The sequence below is a fragment of the Penicillium daleae genome, assembly GCF_028827525.1.
Source record: "Penicillium daleae strain IBT 16125 chromosome Unknown utg000002l_segment0_segment0, whole genome shotgun sequence".
Lineage (NCBI taxonomy): Eukaryota > Fungi > Ascomycota > Eurotiomycetes > Eurotiales > Aspergillaceae > Penicillium > Penicillium daleae.
Genome location: NW_026623150.1, coordinates 6,960,329 through 6,978,204, shown reverse-complemented (window position 1 = coordinate 6,978,204; position 17,876 = coordinate 6,960,329). Strand labels below are relative to the sequence as shown.

Below are 17,876 nucleotides of genomic sequence, written 5' to 3'. Positions count from 1 at the left end.
GGATGATTGATAGTAGATGCAATTGTCCACGCAACGTAGCTGGCAACATCAGGGACAATAGGGCGAACAAGGGTCTCAAACATGCAGATGCCAATCAATAATCATTCCACCCTACTTCCATCTCCTAACCCTTAAAAAGGAGAATCCGTGCTCGTAGACCCCCCCTCCGCTCCTTGATCTCCCCACGGTGATCTCAAACGCTGGTGCCAATTGCCAGTGCGCAGTCCGCAACAAGAGTTAGCAGTCCCTCCCGCTTCCCTCTCGAGACTCTCTTCCCTTTTCTCCCCGCCCGAGTCGCCCACTGCCCTTCCCCCCCCTCCCCTTCCCATCAATACACCCACGTTCTCTACTCTCTCTTATCCTATTTCCTTCTTTTCCTTAATCTAGTTGATTTTGTTTTCTTTCTTTTTTTTCTTTTGTTGATTCATTAGGCCCTCCCGAACCGAGTCGAGACTTTCCCGCTCGGTTGGGTGATAATTCGTTGCCGATCGCCGAGTGTTATGGTTGGCTGCATCACAAAGTCATCAACGCGCGTGTCCCTGGTCAAGGATCTCGCCGGCTCGGGATCTTACTGATTCGCCCATCCTCGAGTGTATCGTGTTTGTTGTGTTCTCCGTTCCCCTCGTCATTTCACCTTCGCTTCTCGCGACGCCCGTCTCCTTCGCGCCCTTCCCCCGTGTCGCATCCAATTTTCGCAATTTTCGCACGTGGTATTACTGTCAATCCGTGTGTCGCTGGCCGGCTCAATTATCCACCCAAGGCCAGAGCGGACCTTGCGCGAATTCCTTCTCCCAGGCACGGTGACTCGAACGATGCTCGCGTGAACCGATTACGGGTCAATACTGAAACGGAAAAATTGACGCGCGCGCGAGTCTCATTCCCCTCCTCATCGGCAACTGCGTCCTCTCACCTTAGGGGATCCAGAAGCCGACTGAGGCACCGCACCCTCGGAGAATGGCAGCACCCCATACTCGCGCCAACAGCTCTCTCGCTACCATGATGGAAGATCCGTTCGTGTCGACCTCGGGCCAACCCGCGGGTCCTCGTGAATCCCACCGGTACTCCTCATTCGACACGCAACTCTTCAGTCTCAATGCTTCTTCGCCTGCACAGGCCAAGCGAGCCCTCGAGGCTCATTTGGCCGAGACTGAGCGTCGATTGGAGGAAGCGTCCAAGTTGGGAACGGCTCTGATCGAGCAGCAGCGAGAACTCACGGAGCAGCTGAAGGAAGTGGAGCAGCAGCAAGATGAAGGTGAAATGGGACCGGAGCTGCGGCAGCGACTGGCCGACTTGGAAGAGGAGTATAATGAGATTGGTCGGGAAGCCGCTCGTGCCTTTTTGGCTCCGAAGCGGTTGGCAGGTGGCTCGGAGGACCCTCAGCCGGGTACTCCAGGGTTCGATCAAAAGGTACAGTGGATTGATCACTGCTGCTCCGTTGAGCCAACTCTCTAACTACTTTATCATCAGTCTCCCCTCAGTTCTGCTCTTTTTGCAAGCCAAGCGACCAATTCTCCCAGCAAAGTCAGCGTTCCCTCTCGCAAGCAGCGTAACCAACCGTCCAGCCGTGTCCACGATATCGAGTTTGCAACTGAGATTTCCACCTCTCTACTAGCCCAGGTCCGTCAATTACAGGCACTACTAGCCGAGAGGGAGGAGACTCTCAAGTCGGTCAACCTAGAGAAGTCGCGGTTAGAAATCGAAGCGGAAGGCTACTCCCAGCGCATCCGTGCCCTTGATGACAGCGAGCAACGGTACAAGGATGAGAACTGGGCTCTGGAGACGCAGACCCACGAGCTCATGGCGGCTGTCAAAGACGCAGTGGAGCGCGAGAAGAGGCTCAACAGCAGCCTGAGCACCTCGAACTCGGAGAAGAGCGCCGTCGAAAGGGAATTGGAGGAGCTGAGGCAAGCTAATGCGAAGCTAGTGGAGGAACAAGCAATTTCACAGAAGGCGAATGACTCTGAAATTCATCTGCTACGTCGGAACTTGACTGCTGGTGATGCAGAGAAACTTGCGCTTCACAAAAAGCTGGAAGAATTGACGGGCCAGAACCAGGAGCTGGCGAAGGCGGTTGCTATGAGGATCCGACAGTATGAATCGCAAGGATCTCGCGATCTGCCCGACGATCGTGACGATGAAGAGGCCGAGCAAATCACGCCTGAAAGCTCGCCCCCTCCGTCCCCCAACAAGTTCACCCCTCGGCACAACCACTTGGAATCCGAGACTCTCAAGAGCTCACTCGGCCATGCTCATCGTATGATCCAAAATCTCAAGAGTACTATCCATCGCGAAAAGACCGAGAAGATTGAGCTCAAGCGCATGCTGCAAGAAGCCCGGGATGAGGTCGAGCAGCGTCGTCGTGAGACCAATGCTCCCAACGCGTCCACCAAGCGCTTGAAAACCAAAGACAATTCTTTCCGCAAGCCTGCTCGCCCAGATCTTCTGGGTGCTGGCCGTAAGGAAAAGTCTTCGGTTGAGCTGGAGCTTCATGATACTGATTGGGAAGACAATGCGGGCCAGGGCAGTCCCACCCGGTCCGCCATGGCCAGTTCAGCTAATAGGAGCCGTTCCGGAGCCGTCTCCCCCCAGATGAGCCTAGTGATATCTACCAGACTGCCACTGAAGCCGAAGACGGATTTGAGACAGCAAACGAGCGGGCCACGGCAACGGAGAGCGAAGCTTTCCAGACCGGTGTTGAAAGCATGGCCGATGACAGCAGTGACGACTCCGCTGATTTGACCGAGACCGAGAATAATGTCCAGACTACTCCTCGCACCCGAGTCCCATCTCTGATGATGGCCAAGGCGCGCGATCGTAACTCCTACCACAGCACGGCGTCTGCCACATCCGATGAGGATGAGACAGATGGAGGCTTCCCGTCCCCCAGCCAAACTCATATTTCTAGCCGTCGTGTGAGGTCAAAGCGAAGCGTTCTCCGGCGAATCCGCCCCTCCGGAGAGGCACCGATGGCATCGAACAGTCGTCCATCTAGCGCTCGCAATTCCCCGGCGCCGAGCTTCGAAGAGCGGCCTGTAGCCCAGGAGGGCCAGAGCCTCTTTGCGGAACTCGCCGAACTAGAGGGTGGTGAGGAGGAGGAAGATGGTGCTGGTGATGCTTCCCAAGCCTCAACGCCGCGCATGGGCCCTTCATTGGACTCTCGGAGGCCCTCTGAGATCATGCTCGACTCATTGCCTAAGCCCGTCATGGTCGATTCTGGTATGATGACGGATCCCTGGGAGCCAAGCACTCCGGTTGCTGCCATGGCAGAAGCTGCTGTTGCAGGAGCCGCAGTTGCTAGTGTCGCCGGTGCCGCTGTCTCTGCCGTTTCGGAGCCAACTACGCCTCAGAGAAGTGTGGACCGTGAGATTGCTGCGGAAGGCGAAGAGACGCCCAAGTTGGTCAGCTCAGGTACCCAGTGGACACCACTCAAGCCTGGGACTGGAGATAATGATCACCTGGCCAACGTTCCCACCCCACCAAAGATGGCCTGGGATGAGCGTGCGGTGGAAGCCCAGTTGGTGGAGGCTAGTACGCAGGCCGAGCCAGCGGAGATGGGCATTGCCACAATCTCTTCTCAAGAAACTCTTCCCACCGCGCCTAGCTGGCCAGAACTAGCTATTTCGTACCTGCCTGGCGGTTCCACCGAACCTGTGAAACAAGAGCTGCCCGTTCCTGAGATTCCTAAAATGAGCTTCTCTTCAATCGCGTCGCAGTCGACTGAGCCCGTGCAGGCAATCATTCCCGAGCCAGAGCCTGTGGTTCCTGTCGAGCCTGTTCGGGAGCTGCCCGAGCTGTCCTTGTCCTCTCACTTCATCCACGCAACGGAGCCTGTTCAGGCCCGGCTTCCCGAACCTGAGCCTCTTCCGGAACCTGTCGTTGAAGAGATCTACATTCCCGACATGGCGGTGTCGACTATTTCATCGCAGCATACGGAGCCAGTCGAGGCCGAACCTGCTCCCGCGCCAGAGCCCATTATAGTTCCTGCTCCTGTGCCGGAGCCAGTCATCCCAGATCTGTCTATCTCTCTGCTGGATCCTGCATTCACAGAGCCAGTCAAGGCAGTGCCTGCACCACCACCAGAACCGATTGTGATTCCGGCGCCTGTACCGGAGCCGATTCTGCCAGATCTGTCAATATCTCTGCTATCCCCCGCAGTTACGGAGCCGGTCAAGGCGGTCCCTGCTCCTCCGCCAGAGCCGGTCATCCCAGATCTGACAATCACCCTGCTTGATGCGGCATCCACGGAGCCTGTCACACCCAGGGTGGTCGAGCTTCCTCCTCTGCCGGTGCCTTCCATCTCTACCCTGCGTTCCGTTGAAACACAGCCAGTCCAATCTGTGGTACGCGTCATTCCTCGCATGAGTGACTATGCAATCCAAACAGATCCTATGGAGGAGCCAAAGGCTGTCGCGGCTGCAGTGGTCATCCACGAAGACGAGCAAGATAGGTCTATCGAACCAGCTCGTGACCGTTCTGGTACTAGCACTAGTGACCGACGAAGAAGCACCGGTCTGGCTTTGAGTGACATTTCTGGCAACGCGTTGCTGCCTCAGTCAGATAGACAACGTCCCAGCTTCGTCAGCTCAGACCAGGGATCTCAGACGATTCTTTCTTCGAAGCAAATCGATCAGATTCTCGTGGACCGGGAGTCTGTTCGGCCAGTTTCTTCTGCTGACGGCAGGCAAACAATGGAGATGGCCGCCCTTGGAGCTGCTGCAGGAGCTGCAGCCGCATCTCCATTCGCCACTCCTAAGCTGAGACCTCGCCTCCAACCACAATCATCTGCTAGATCTGGAGCATCAAGCCAAAGACGTCCCGACACTGCGAGTAGCCAAACGTCTTCTCTTAGTGTCCACCCTCCATTGCCAGCTGACCACCGTGAAGCCATTGCGGCCGCTGAGAAGAGGTCCATTGATATTCCTCCTGCTCCGTCGCCCGGCACGATGGGTCCTCCTCTGGCGCCCGCCTCTGCCTATCGGGTGAACGTACAGACCGCCCCGCGCACGCCGAACGACCAGAGCACAGGGCCGGGATCCGCACGAACCGTTTCCACCCAGGCTCGTATGAGGAGAGGAAGTCAGAGCCAGATGTCAAGGCGGTCATCGGTGTCTTCATTCGCCTCCGAACTCGAGGAGCGGTTCAACATGAACCCCTATGCTGGACCTATGCCTCACGGCTATGGCACTAATACCGACCCCCGCATGATCCAAGCCATCACCCAGACCATGATTGGCGAATTCTTGTGGAAGTATACCCGTAAGACTGGTTCTTCAGACATGTCGTCGACGCGTCACCGGCGCTACTTCTGGGTCCATCCATATACACGCACGTTATACTGGAGTGACCAGGATCCGCAGACTGCGGGCAAGTCTCAGCTTCGGACTAAGAGTGTTCCTATCGAAAGTGTGCGAGTGGTTGCAGATGACAACCCGTATCCACCGGGTCTTCACTGCCGAAGCTTGGAGGTCATCAGCCCTGGTCGCAAGGTCCGCTTCACTGCCACGACAAGCCAGCGACACGAAACCTGGTTCAACGCCTTGTCTTATCTACTCCTTCGAGAGAGCAATGACAATGGCGAGGACAATGACAACGGCGTGACTCTGGACGACATTGATGAGTTTAATCCTGGCTTCAGATCCTCCTCGCGCCAGACTGCCCGTATGTCGTTGTCTTCATACAACAGCCGCACTCATCGCCAGCCACCCAAGACACAGCGTGCGGCCTCGGCCATGTCTATGCGCTCGACTGGAGGCACTCCTGGGCGTGCATCCCCGGCCCTGAGCACCTCTGGGCCTAATTCCTCGTTGCAAGTTCCCGAGGATCCTCCACAGCGGTCCTCGTCCCGTCTCAGTACAATCCTGAATAGCTCGATCCGTGGATCGATCGCCAGCCTGAAGGGACGCCATGGCCAAGCAGCTAGTCTTCATGACGAGAGTATCCGTGACCAGCCCAGTATTGAGAACCTTGCACATGATGCCGAGGACGAAGATCGCCTCGAGAATGTTCGCGCCTGCTGTGACGGCAAGCACGACGTGGGTTCGCTCTCGCGCAACAGCCGGTATAGCCCAAGAGTCGATCGCATCCACTCCCACCACTAAAAAGCGTTGCATGTTGCATTGGAATTGGTTTGATCGAGTTTGCAGGCGGGCCCTCAAACGGCGATGGCTTCGCACTAACTCGTATAATTGCCCACGAGTTTCTTTTTTCTTCCTTCTTGCCCGGCATATGCTCCTGCTTCTTATCCATGCGTTCTAATAGAAAGGTGCCATGATCCTGGCCCTTTTCTCTTCTTGACACACCACTTTGGATGACTTGGGAATGCTGGTCTTGGGGAATTTTTTTTCCAGCCAGCTCTCTCTATCTACCTCCCACCTCCTACGCACACATGCCTACTACAACCTCGACCACCTCTTTCGTTTTCAATCCAACTCGCGTCAAATAAATTCTAAACGCACACACTCTCCTATCACCGTCCTTCCTTTGTCAATTCTCAGTGCTGTCATTTCGATCTTTCGTTTTTATTTAGTTTCAGCCACGTTCTATCCAGTCTGACCCGACTAGTCATTTAACAATATATCTCTTTTTCTTATCGGTTGATAATCTCTGTTTACTGGCATGATGTCGTTTCGTCGTATATCTGATCATTCCTACCTCGCTCTTTTTATTCTCGGCTGTCGAGTTTGTTTGTCTGCTTCTTTGTATGTGCCGATTGTACCAGAACGTGAGCTGTACTAAAATTAAATCTGCATTCTATGTCAATCATGTAGTTTCATTCCGTCTGATTCGAATAAATCAATGTCTCCGTAGACCGAGCTGTACTACTGCACCATCTGAAGATTGGAATCTGAGGAAGAGGAAATCATAATATTGATGATTCGGCTTTGCATCTTGTAAGAACCCATCTGAAACCACTATTGCTCATCACAGGCCAATATGATGTGCTTCCATCCCTGATATCACATCGACTAGCCCTATTCCATCGTAGCTCAAGTATCTGTCTTGTCCTTCAGCCCCCAATATCATGTGACTCTTATCCGCACGGCTGGCCCTAACATCTGCCCACTGTGGATTGGAAGTGGATTACTCCATCTTCCCTTTCTACTGTACTTTCTCACAACTTTGGACGATCCATATCACCACGCCAATTTCGTTGCAATAACTACAGATTACACGATGTCGACTGAGCTTCCACCGCCATTTCGTGAGCGTATGCTCGGTTTATTTGAACCATGTGTTTTAATGGTTATGGCTATCTCTCGTAAGTGATATTCGTTTGTTTGGGGCTTTGGATATCTCGGGGAGATCTTGGTGCTGCTTCATTTTTCTGAGATGATTGTTTTCCCTCGTTGATCGTTTCTTTTGAGTGTATCATGGATCTTTTTGTTCATGCTTCCTTGTTCTTGTAATGCCTCGTACTTCTCATGTCTTGTTCCTTATGCATGTAAATTGGCTCCGAGGTATGCTGCCGCGCATATTGTTGTGGCAATGGTAACCCAGAGTACCCCGCATGGAGTATGTTGATGCTTATTCTCTTGTTGGCCTTTCCTGCCTATTCATATACGATCACAGTTACTAGACAGAGTGCTTCAGCTGATCACTAGCATAGATTACATTCGAGTCTGCGTCGAAGCTATCAAGCGTGGCGAGGTTCTCGCCCCTATCATGCAGACCGCGAAACTTCGTGACGAAGCCTTTGCTCGATTCTGGATTGCATTTACTAGTAAGCCCACAATCACATATTCCAAAGGCACAATCCACCCCCCGAGAAAAGGAAACAACAACGGCCTTTTCTAAAGAACTGTCTATCCAACACCGAGAAATGTCCCTTTTCTAACTCTCTGCTAGCATCCCGGCAACCCCCCGCAACAACGCCCAACGGAGAACCAACACAAGTCGAACCAGCCGGCTCCTCAGCTCTAATCCCCCCACTCCTCAAAACCGCCTCAGGCGTCGTACTAGACATCGGCCCAGGCACAGGCTCCCAAATGCCCCTCCTCCGCTCCCCAGCCATAAAAGCCATCTACGGCGCAGAGCCCTGTCTCGGCCTCCACAAAGCAATCCAGAACAAAGCACTAGCAGAGGGTCTATCCTCAAAATACCACCTTCTCCCATGTAGCGTCGCATCGTCCGAACTCCTCCCCGCACTCGAAGCTGCCGGTACAGGCGTGGCAGATGCCCACAAGGCGAATGGGACTGGTATCTTCGATGCAATCATCTGCGTGCGCGTGCTATGCTCTGTCCCGCAGTTAGAGCGGACAACGCGGGAATTGTATGCGCTGCTTAAACCTGGCGGACGGGTTCTTGTTATGGAGCATGTTGTTAATCCGTGGCGGACGGCGAAGGGGTCTATTGCGGCGCGGATTGCGCAGGGAATTTATCAGGTGTTTGGGTGGAGCTATTTTATTGGGGATTGTTGTTTGGATCGTGATGTTGAGGGGGCTTTGAGGGGGGCTGCTGATGAGGATGGGGGGTGGGAGAGTGTGCAGATTGATCGGTCGTTTGAGTGGTCGGTTATGCCGCATATTTCGGGGGTTTTGGTTAAAAAGAGTCGCTAGGGAGTTGGGGGTTTGGTTGGGAGGATGGATTGGAGTGGTTGATTTATGTGTCTTCAGATATAGTCATTCGAAATTGTTAAGGAGAGTCAAGATGAGAGGAATCGAATGTGTGTCATATAAGTTATTGTATAGGCGCAGGTGGTGAAAACGATGGGTATTAGGAACAATGACAACCGAGGCCTACCGAGAGGTCTTTGAAGACATACATCCAACACGTCAGTTGACGACGAACGCCACGAATCGAGACGGAGCAGGAGGATAAGGATGCTGGAGAGGACAGGGATGGAGATGCAGAGGAAGCAGCAGGCCATTGTGAGGGCTAATTGAAAGATTCATGGTACATAGGATCGAGGGCATTGCGGGCGTTTGGATACTGTCTTGGGTTGATTTTTGGGCTGATTTTATATGGCAATACGCCGTTTTCCTATGTATTTACTGTTTCATGCGCGGGTCTGGCGTTCGGAATACTCTTGCTTCCGCCGGAGGAAGCGCCTGCATAGCCATTACGCCACTAGTTAGGCTGCATCAGGTTAATAGAGTGTTGATTGATTGATTGATTGAAGTTATTGTATATTGATTCGTAACACTTGCTTAAATGGGTATCATCGTTTCTATGAGAAAATAGTCGTAACATCACAGTGTACATCGGAGAGCATCCTCTCGGCGAGTAATGGGGTATAATAATGCAAGATAACTCATCAGGCTGGGAGCTAAATTCTGCCTTACTCTGCGGAGCAGGGTTTCGGCCGCCCAGGCGGCCAGAAGTCAAACAAGTCCAATGCCTCGGACGTCCAGGGCCCTTCTTCGACAGGCTCGTGTTGCTCAGGAACTGCACTCAATGCGCTCCGGCTCAACGTTGGACGGGTCTGGACGGTTGTCAAAGCAGTAGGATCTGAGAGTGATTTGCGCAAGGGCGCGTCAAGAGCTCTCTTCGCTGGTAGATTTCGGGACAATAGAGGATTTTGGTGAGCACTTGGAGGAACAGTTGTCTTTTGCGCGAGACCGGTTTCCAGAATTGGGGTTATCATCTCTTCCAGGATAAATTGGGTTGAGTCGGAAGGCATGAACTCTGCATTCGTAGACTCAATCTCCTGAAGAGGAGCGGTATCTGGTCTAAATGAGGATATTAGCAAGCTAATCGCCAGCCTCTTTTGGGTACGTACTGACTGAGACTCCGCGGATTTGATTATTGGTTGACTCCGGCTCGAAGGTCCCGACGATGAGGATAGTGCCGGTGCTGATCTCTGCGATGCATCGCCGGGTAGAAGGGCGCTGTACATCAACTTCCGACGTGGTTTTTCAGTCGCCATACGCAGAGTATTGACAGGACCCTTGGGCACTTTGTCCGGCGTTGACCTATCCGCGTGTGGAACGGCACCACTCGCAGGCTTTCGAGCTTCAGACAGTCCGGCTTGCCCGTCTTTGGGTGCTGCAGACGGTGGCCGTGGCGATCGGCTTTTCCGTCGTTCCAATGAGGAAGGCAAGGCCGGTTTTACAAATGTTGGGGAATCAGGTCGCGTTGGGTTCGTCAATTCTGGCGCCTTTCGCGGTGCCTCTCGTTGGGATGGCCGTGGTGTCGGTTTGACTGCAATGTTCGCACTTCTACGGGCTTCGAACTGTTCATTTCGCACTTCTTTGGAAGCGACAGGCGGCACGGACTTGGAAGGATGGCTCTTCGATAAGCCCGATGTTGGGAGAACAGGTTTAACGAATATCTGGGTGGCAGATCTCGCTGAAATAGCCGGCTGTTGTATATTTCGGGATCCAATCATGGATGAAGGTTGACTGTTCAGTCCCAGGTCGTTCTTAGGCAATGCTGGTTGCCGGTGTGATTCCCGTGGAGGTTTTCGGCCATGATCAAAATTCGGCGCTCTTATCACCGAAGACTCATCTTCTTGATCAGTCAGATCTACGACCTGCGACTGGGTGTTCCGCTCGTTCACAGGCGCCTTCTCTATCGAGCGAACGGTAGATGAAATCTTTTGCCGTTTCGGTGTTCGTTCAGATGATTCGGGGATTTTTGCAGCCGGGGTCGGAGGGTGTAGTTCTTCATATGGTGAGACCAAATGACCGATTGGGGTCTTCTTAATCCCCAACAGCTCGTTCAATGAACGAAATGGCTGCGATGAGCCTGAGGACCGGACAGGCGCCGAGGCACGCGGTGTCTGAGATGCGCCATCAGTCGCCTGCGGGGAACCCTGACTAGATTTGCGCTTCTCGAATAGATTGGAAAGATCCGTTTGAGTCGTCCCCATGCGCTCGCCAACTTGAATCAACGCCCCCTTATCCAGCTCCATCTCGTCACCGTCTTGTACTTCATCGTTGCACCGCCAGTGATGATCGCCAATGTAGTTCCCGGTTTCATCGTAGACCATGACGCGTTTGTTAAACGCATGATATCGAAGATAGCCATCCTGCCAGCGTTTAGACTTTCGGCGCAGGTCATGGGTGTAGAGACAGCGAAACTTGATCACGGACGCGGTGAGCGGGGACGAGGACGCGGGCACAGACGCGGAGGAGGTCGGGGCTGTGCCTCGCGGTGTGGAGGATGCTGGCGCGGTCATTGTAGATCGGGGGGGGGCCAAGCATGAAATCATACATGGGGAAAGTCGAGAGGCGAAGCCATGGAGTAGTATGGAGGAAGCCAGGCAAAGGTACAGCAAATGTCAATGTAAAGAGTCGCGCAGACGAAATGACGAGAAGCCGCGATAAGCACAATCAACACGGGCAGCCTCAGGCCATCCATCCCAAGTATACGCCCACAGGTCAACCGCTTCCTTCATCCTCTCCAGTCTTCGGATCTATCACATTTCTCTCTATTTCCCTCCAACGCCTGCCTGGTGTGGACTTGCAACATACGATATGCGTGCGTTCACTATTGAATTGACTCATTTCATCCTGTCTACATCGCCCCCAGCCCCCACGCGGCACCGGCCCTTTTGAGAGGTCAGTTCATAATGTACCGAGTCAGGTCCATGAGTCTGATTTGTCCATTCTTATAGTGGACCAGCACGCAGGACCGGCCCAAAGCCATGGAGGTATCGATCGGCAGGATATCCTGAACGGTTAAGCCTCGCAGAAACTCAAGCATGCATCAAGCTGGATTCCCAAAAATAGTGTGGAGGGGTTGAACCTTGGAGGAGGGGGCCGTGGCCCCCCCCGGGGACATTTTATGAGAGCCGCAGGAGGCTGAAACAAGTTGGAGCCCGTCGAGGAGGGGGAATTCGGCCTCGCCAATGTCATCGCCCTGGTTTTAGTTTTTTCCTCTTCTCCGTATCTTCTTCCCGTGTTGCAGACCGCTGAGATTGGCTCATTCCCCTCGGGAAGCTGAGAAGCTTGTGGTCTGATTGATTTCCCCGGTTGGCTCTGTTGTGGTACATTCCCAAGCTGTTCACTTTATTCCCGTGTCAGATTTCACTCGTTCCTGGCAGCTTCATCCAGGATGCAGAGCATGCAGAGACGTTTTGGTCGATTGACCACAGCCAAGTCTGCAGACAACAGCCAGGTGGCTGTCCTTTTAAAAGATTTTGAAGATGCCGATAACCTATTTACCAAGGTAGGCAGCATCGTTTCGTGAATTCCCCTCATTGCCAGTGACGCGCGTTCCTCAATAACTAATCGACTCTCTGCCTCCTTTCAGATTATCGAATCGACCAAGGCCTGGCGCGATGCGTGGGTTTCCATTGCGACCTTCCAGAGTCGCATGGCTGATGAATTTGACGGTCTATATGCGCCCATCGTCGGTTCATCCGAGACAGAAACGCGCCATGTCCCTGAGGAAACTCCCCCTGCGCTCCTCTCACGAACGAACAACCTGCGACGCGAATATGATGAATTGCGCGTCGATCTTGTGCAGGAACTCAATGTCGTCGAGCAGCGCATGTCCCAGCCTGCGGAACAGGCAAAGAGCTACCTAGCTCCGATGAAGAAGACGATCAAGAAGCGAAATGATAAAAAGGTAGGAGACTGTTGGAGCAACCTCACACTTGGAATGACATCATACTAATTACCACCATTGACAGTCGGATTATGAGCGTTTTCAAAGCAAAGTCGATAGCCTCATCCATAAACCAAAGCGCTCTGATCGCGAAAATGCCACTCTCGCCAAGGCAGAAGCAGATCTATCGACGGCGAAAGAGGTAAGCGGCTTCATGCACTACCCACCATCTCACGCAGTCACTAATTACTATATCAGGTCTACCAACACGCAGACCAAGACCTGCTCCAGCGCCTACCCACTCTCATCTCACTCCTCTTCTCCTTGGCCCCATTCATACTCCGCGCCCAAGTTGAGATTCAGAACCGCATGTTAGCGCACTACTACACTGCGTTGTCCGGCTACTGCGAAGATGAAGGCTTCCCCAACCCCCCACCCCCAATGGACCAACTCGTGCAAGACTGGGAATGCGCCCACAGACCCGCCCAAGACGACGTCGAGAGTCTAAGCTGCCTCTCCCACGGCAAAGCCCTCCGCATGTCCCAGGCCCACGAATCGCAAAACAAGCGCCCTTCTATCGGCGGCCGAAGCATCAGCACCATGTCCTCGGTTTCATCCATCCGCAGCGGCAGCAGCAGCGTGCCCCGGTACAACGTGCCACCCTCAATGCTTGTACCCCCCTGCGCAGCAGATATGCGATCTCCATCCCCGAGCTCCTCGATGATGACGCCGCCTATCTCAGTCGGAAGCTCGTCGAGTACCCCGCCGCTCCCATCGGGTGGAGACTCGTACATGCCTCCTCCCTTAGTCGCTACAGCACCAAGTCCATTCATCCAGCCTGCCGCTCCCCCAACGGGCGTTTCATTCTCGCCTGCAGGCCCGAACATCGACCACTTCCAATTGCACCGCCAGGCCTCCTCAAACACCACAGCCAGCGCAGGGACAGAGCCCTTCGCCATGGCGGCGCTGAAAAAGAAGAAGCCCCCACCACCACCCCGGCCGATAAACTATGTGACGGCGCTATACGACTTTGACGGGCAGGGAGCTGGGGATCTGGTCTTCCGAGAGGGCGATCGAATTCGCGTGATACAGAAGACAAACAGCACGGATGACTGGTGGGAAGGCGAGTTGCGCGGTATGCAGGGAGCGTTTCCGGCAAATTATGTCGAGTGATCAAAAACAAGGTCCCGTCGGGCCTTCAAACAAATAGAGGCTTGTTGAGGTGGATATTGGATCGGGGTTTGGGGAAATGGTAGTCGGCTGGATGGTATCCTATATACGGACTGGGAAATTGTGATATCCAAGGAGGAGACGACTTCTTCGGCGCTAATATATGTTACGACAATTAATGATTTGTGTTGTCTTGCTGCTATTGAAAAGTCTTTCTACATGTCATCTAGTTCTGAATTCACGAGAAGAGGATTCTTCTTGCACGAACAAAATCAGTACTGCTTGCTCAACAGAATGTATGAGAGTTCTAGAGTTCTTCGCTGACCTCTATACCTGCCCGTGCTAGCTGCGCCAGGAATCATCTCAGTAATGGATCCATTCAGTATCTACGGCTGGTCACCAACTGTCTGCTTTGATCGACTATATAATAAGGCCTGTACAGGTATTGTTGTATTATTGGCTTAATCACATCTTAATCAATGCAGTTGTTCGACCTTTAAAATCATCTCATGGCTATATGTCAAGTATGGAGAGTTGTGATGTCTTGTATCTATCCGCAAATTCCTGCCTCATAGATTCACAATATGCGCTTTTTGATATCAACCAGTACCAAGTGGCCGAGCAGTAACTCGACCATCCACTTCTTCCTTGGTCTAGTGGTCATGATTTCCGCTTGTCATTAACTCTGATAAGCGCGGGAGACCGGGGTTCGATTCCCCGAGGGAGAGTTTCTTTTTGCATCAAACATTATGCGGTTATTATAGATATCTTCTGTCGGATTCTCTTATTTTTGGAGGCAAGCAATATTGTAAAGATAACTATTGAATCGCATTTTATTGCTACCTACAAGCTGCTGATATAACAGATATACGGTATAGCAAGTTGTTATCCGCTGTTGACAACATTGATGATCCACGTGGAAAGGAGTGACCAGGGAAGGATATATATCGTCGTCAACATCCATCACAATCCACCCCGTAATTCAACGATCATCTGGGTAGGTGGAAGACGTGGAACCCTCCACCCAGGGCTCCTTGAATGAATTTAAATAAACGCCTCGCCTGCAGCGGTGCTCCCAGATCCCTCTCTTCCCATCTTCCGACGTCGACTGTCCAGAAACATGTCCACCATGCGCTTGCTGGAAATAGTCGAATGAACATCTTGGAGTTTGTGATAATCGTCCATCATCTCGTCATGCTCTTCCTGCTGTCGGGTGTTTTCATTGTTCGTACCGTGAGCATCATGGTAGCTCCACATTGACCGGAATGAGTTGGACTTCCCCTTTGCGATTGGGCGTCGAGCAGAGTAATGTCGGTATTGTTCCTGAGTCCACAATCGCTTCTGTGACTCGGGACCAGTCCGGCGAGGAGTTGGAGACTCTGGAGGCGCGAGCATGTTGGAAGATCTAATGCGAATTGGCGATGGACTCTGGCCGATGGGAATCCGAGCAGACATTGACGAAGTATCCAAGACAGAAGGCTCAGAGACATCTTCAGCATCCGAGGGATTTGGCCGATTTTGCATTGGTTCAAGAGGCTGGACCTTCTGCGACGACAAGATGGTTCGTACGCTAGAAGCTCGACTGAATGGATGAGAGAAATTGTTTTGAGCCAGAGGCCTGGGATTTTCCCGTGGTAAGGAATCAACACAGCTTGCGTCTTCAGGAACATAAGGCTCATGAATTTCCGGGGCTGGTGCTGGAGTCCGCTTCAGCATTCCCATGAATATCTGATCATCATCGTCCTCGAAGCGGGTATCCTCGCGAAGGTGCTCTCTGGTCGGGCTTGTTTTTTCGATCCTCTCAATTTGGGAGCTCATCCACTTTTGCCAGTCCGCACTGGGTTCCATGGGGGTGCTTGATGGGATGGAGCCATCAGTTCGAGTCGGCGAGCTATAAGCCGTTCGCTGAGAAGCAAATATAGTTGCAGTTCCTGTCTCGCCATCGATAAAGCTGGCTACACATCCACTTGAGTTCTTTGTGGGGGTGTTGCCACTAGTCGTTCGCGAGTAGACACTGGGAGACCCAGTTCCTGCTTGCAAAGCCCCAAAGCGAGCAATAATAACACTCCCAGTATCATCGTCTGGCTCTTCGCCGACAATGGAAGGCGAACGTGGTGACTTTGCCCCCGAGAAATTGTTGAGAGGCGAATAGGTCTCTTGGCCAGATTTGCACTGCGCAAACTTGCCCGAAGTGTGTGAAAGAGGCCCTGGTTGGCGCCGCTGTGGAGACTTTGAGTCACCAACACGTGCGGTTGCAAATGATCCGGCTATCGATGATTCTTCGCTGGGGATGTGCCGAATCGTGCGTCTGCTGCGATGTGAATATACCGAGGATGTGCGCTCTGGAATCGCACGATGTTCTGGGACCGTGCCAAAGACAATTTCTCCATCGGGTGTATGCATAGCCTGCCGTCTAATCTTCTGCATTAGCGCTGAATATAAGTCATTGCTATCGGCCCAATTGTTGAGTCCACCGGCATTGATGTCCGATCCGATGATGGTCTCTTCATACTGGGGAAGCTGGCGACCGGTGCGATTACCAGGCACTTGGGGCAATTGCTTGTTCAGATCCCCATGCTCTTCAATCAGAGATAGTGACTGGCGGTGTCGGGTCTTTCGTGTCATCACTGTGTTGGCGACGGACGAATCTGCCCAGCTAGTCACGCGGGATTTGGATGTGCAGAGGCTGGTGTCTCCTGGAGAATCGACCGAAAGAGGACTGGACAGCAGATAATGGTCCATACTCATGTCGCCACTGATTGCAGGCCCAGTAGGATGATTTTCAAGCGTCGAATCTGGTCGTGCGATGGACAGGTCCTCTGCTTCTAGTCTGAACTCGGATTGCTGAAGCCCAGCAGGCTTCGAAATTCCGAAGACACGCCGGAAGCCGCTCTTGATGGATGAAGAGAAGGTTCGAGATCTACTGCGCGAGGCCCGTCGAGAAACGTGTTCTGGTGTAGAGCCTGGAATTGGCCCAGTATCGCTCGTGACTCGGAACGTCTTGCGAAACGGCTTGTGTTCTCGTTTGCGTCGGTTGAAGAACGACGAGCGCCTGATCTGAGTTGCCGGACTTTCAGCTTCCTCCATGAACTGCTTGCGGGCGAGCTGAATGGCTACATCGTGGCTCTTGGCATGTCTAATTGCTCGATTGACATGGCGACGGCCGCGAATGAAGGAGGTAGAAGGCCGTAGGGTCCGAGGTAGCTCGATTTCCGGACTTCGTTCTAGTTCACAGGCATTTCGAGGGGACATCGGCGGTGGCCCAAATGGCACATGAGAAGATCGAGCTCGGGTTGAGAACATGGACTTGGCCTTGCGCAGTCGGCGGTATGACGAAGGCACCGAACTATCTCGTCCATCTAGTCCCTGGAGCTCGGTGATTGGGGGCAATGCGGCCAAGTCTTCGAGTGTATGTCCTCGATTCGTCCCATTCTTCTCCGTAGATTGACGAGGCGTCACGGGAGGTACAATGGATGCGGAATAGACGGAAGCATCGTCTTCTGTATACCGAAGGCTTGAACCTGGTCGCCTCTTAGGAACTGCCACCTGTGCTGGCCCTCCTAATCGATCATATGCCTTGGATTCCGCCGAGGACGCGCTTGAGCGCATTGCCCGTGATGCAGCCGCCTTTGCCTGAGCTTTGGCGATTTCCGGGTTGACTGGCTCTGGCTCTCGAACTGGACGGGCTCTTCGCATGGAACGAGTGGACATGGATCTCCGTAGACGATCGCGAGTACTGATTGAGGAAAACATAATGTGAAATTCTGTATGGTACGTGGTACGTGAATGAGAATTGATGTAAAGGGATGATCAAAAGGACCAAAAAGCTGCATTTCGAAAGTAATGGGCATTCCATCTTTCGGCATTGCCAGCGGGTGGAAAGTGCGTAGTGGTCCATCGTGGCAGGTGCAAGTCAACCTCGAGGCAGTGGAAGGTTGCTGCCGTAGACACCAAGCAGGGTTGGATTTCAATTCAAGAATTGAGATCATACCTCGATCACGACCCTGCGTTTGGAAATCAACGCAAATCCAGATACGAACTAAGCATCGGCTAGTGAGCAAGGCGCTGCCGCTAGTCTGAATAGTTCCAAGCGCGTGAACGCGACTAATGCAGAGTGAGTCACCAATACCATTGGATGCAGCCTTGGCCTGACTCAATCACCACAACACGAGGCCGAAAATGGTCGCCGACATGATTATAAGAAAATTTTGGAG

The 17,876-nt window shown here is 53.0% G+C and overlaps 5 protein-coding genes across 5 annotated transcripts; 3 read left to right on the top strand and 2 right to left on the bottom strand.

Moving 5' to 3' along the window:
- Window positions 1-954: 954 nt before the first annotated feature.
- Window positions 955-6,098, top strand: N7458_003395 (putative nuclear migration protein (ApsA); the record flags this gene model as incomplete). Its single annotated transcript, XM_056906778.1, has 3 exons — window positions 955-1,407; window positions 1,468-2,534; window positions 2,576-6,098. The coding sequence occupies 3 exons, from the start codon at window positions 955-957 to the stop codon at window positions 6,096-6,098; spliced, it is 5,043 nt and encodes a 1,680-aa protein (XP_056770885.1).
- A 1,075-nt stretch (window positions 6,099-7,173) lies between these two features.
- Window positions 7,174-8,555, top strand: N7458_003394 (class I SAM-dependent methyltransferase; the record flags this gene model as incomplete). The annotated part of the gene is made up of 3 exons (XM_056906777.1): window positions 7,174-7,258; window positions 7,607-7,720; window positions 7,846-8,555. The coding sequence occupies 3 exons, from the start codon at window positions 7,174-7,176 to the stop codon at window positions 8,553-8,555; spliced, it is 909 nt and encodes a 302-aa protein (XP_056770884.1).
- A 722-nt stretch (window positions 8,556-9,277) lies between these two features.
- N7458_003393 (DNA helicase ZGRF1-like domain-containing protein) lies at window positions 9,278-11,119 on the bottom strand (the record flags this gene model as incomplete). Its single annotated transcript, XM_056906776.1, has 1 exon — window positions 9,278-11,119. One exon carries the CDS (start codon window positions 11,117-11,119, stop codon window positions 9,278-9,280), a length of 1,842 nt encoding a protein of 613 aa, XP_056770883.1.
- Window positions 11,120-11,997: 878 nt separating this feature from the next.
- N7458_003392 (BAR and SH3 domain-containing protein) lies at window positions 11,998-13,665 on the top strand (the record flags this gene model as incomplete). Its single annotated transcript, XM_056906775.1, has 4 exons — window positions 11,998-12,111; window positions 12,196-12,513; window positions 12,578-12,694; window positions 12,751-13,665. The coding sequence occupies 4 exons, from the start codon at window positions 11,998-12,000 to the stop codon at window positions 13,663-13,665; spliced, it is 1,464 nt and encodes a 487-aa protein (XP_056770882.1).
- A 1,041-nt stretch (window positions 13,666-14,706) lies between these two features.
- N7458_003391 (uncharacterized protein) lies at window positions 14,707-17,415 on the bottom strand (the record flags this gene model as incomplete). Its single annotated transcript, XM_056906774.1, has 1 exon — window positions 14,707-17,415. The coding sequence occupies one exon, from the start codon at window positions 17,413-17,415 to the stop codon at window positions 14,707-14,709; it is 2,709 nt and encodes a 902-aa protein (XP_056770881.1).
- Window positions 17,416-17,876: the final 461 nt, after the last annotated feature.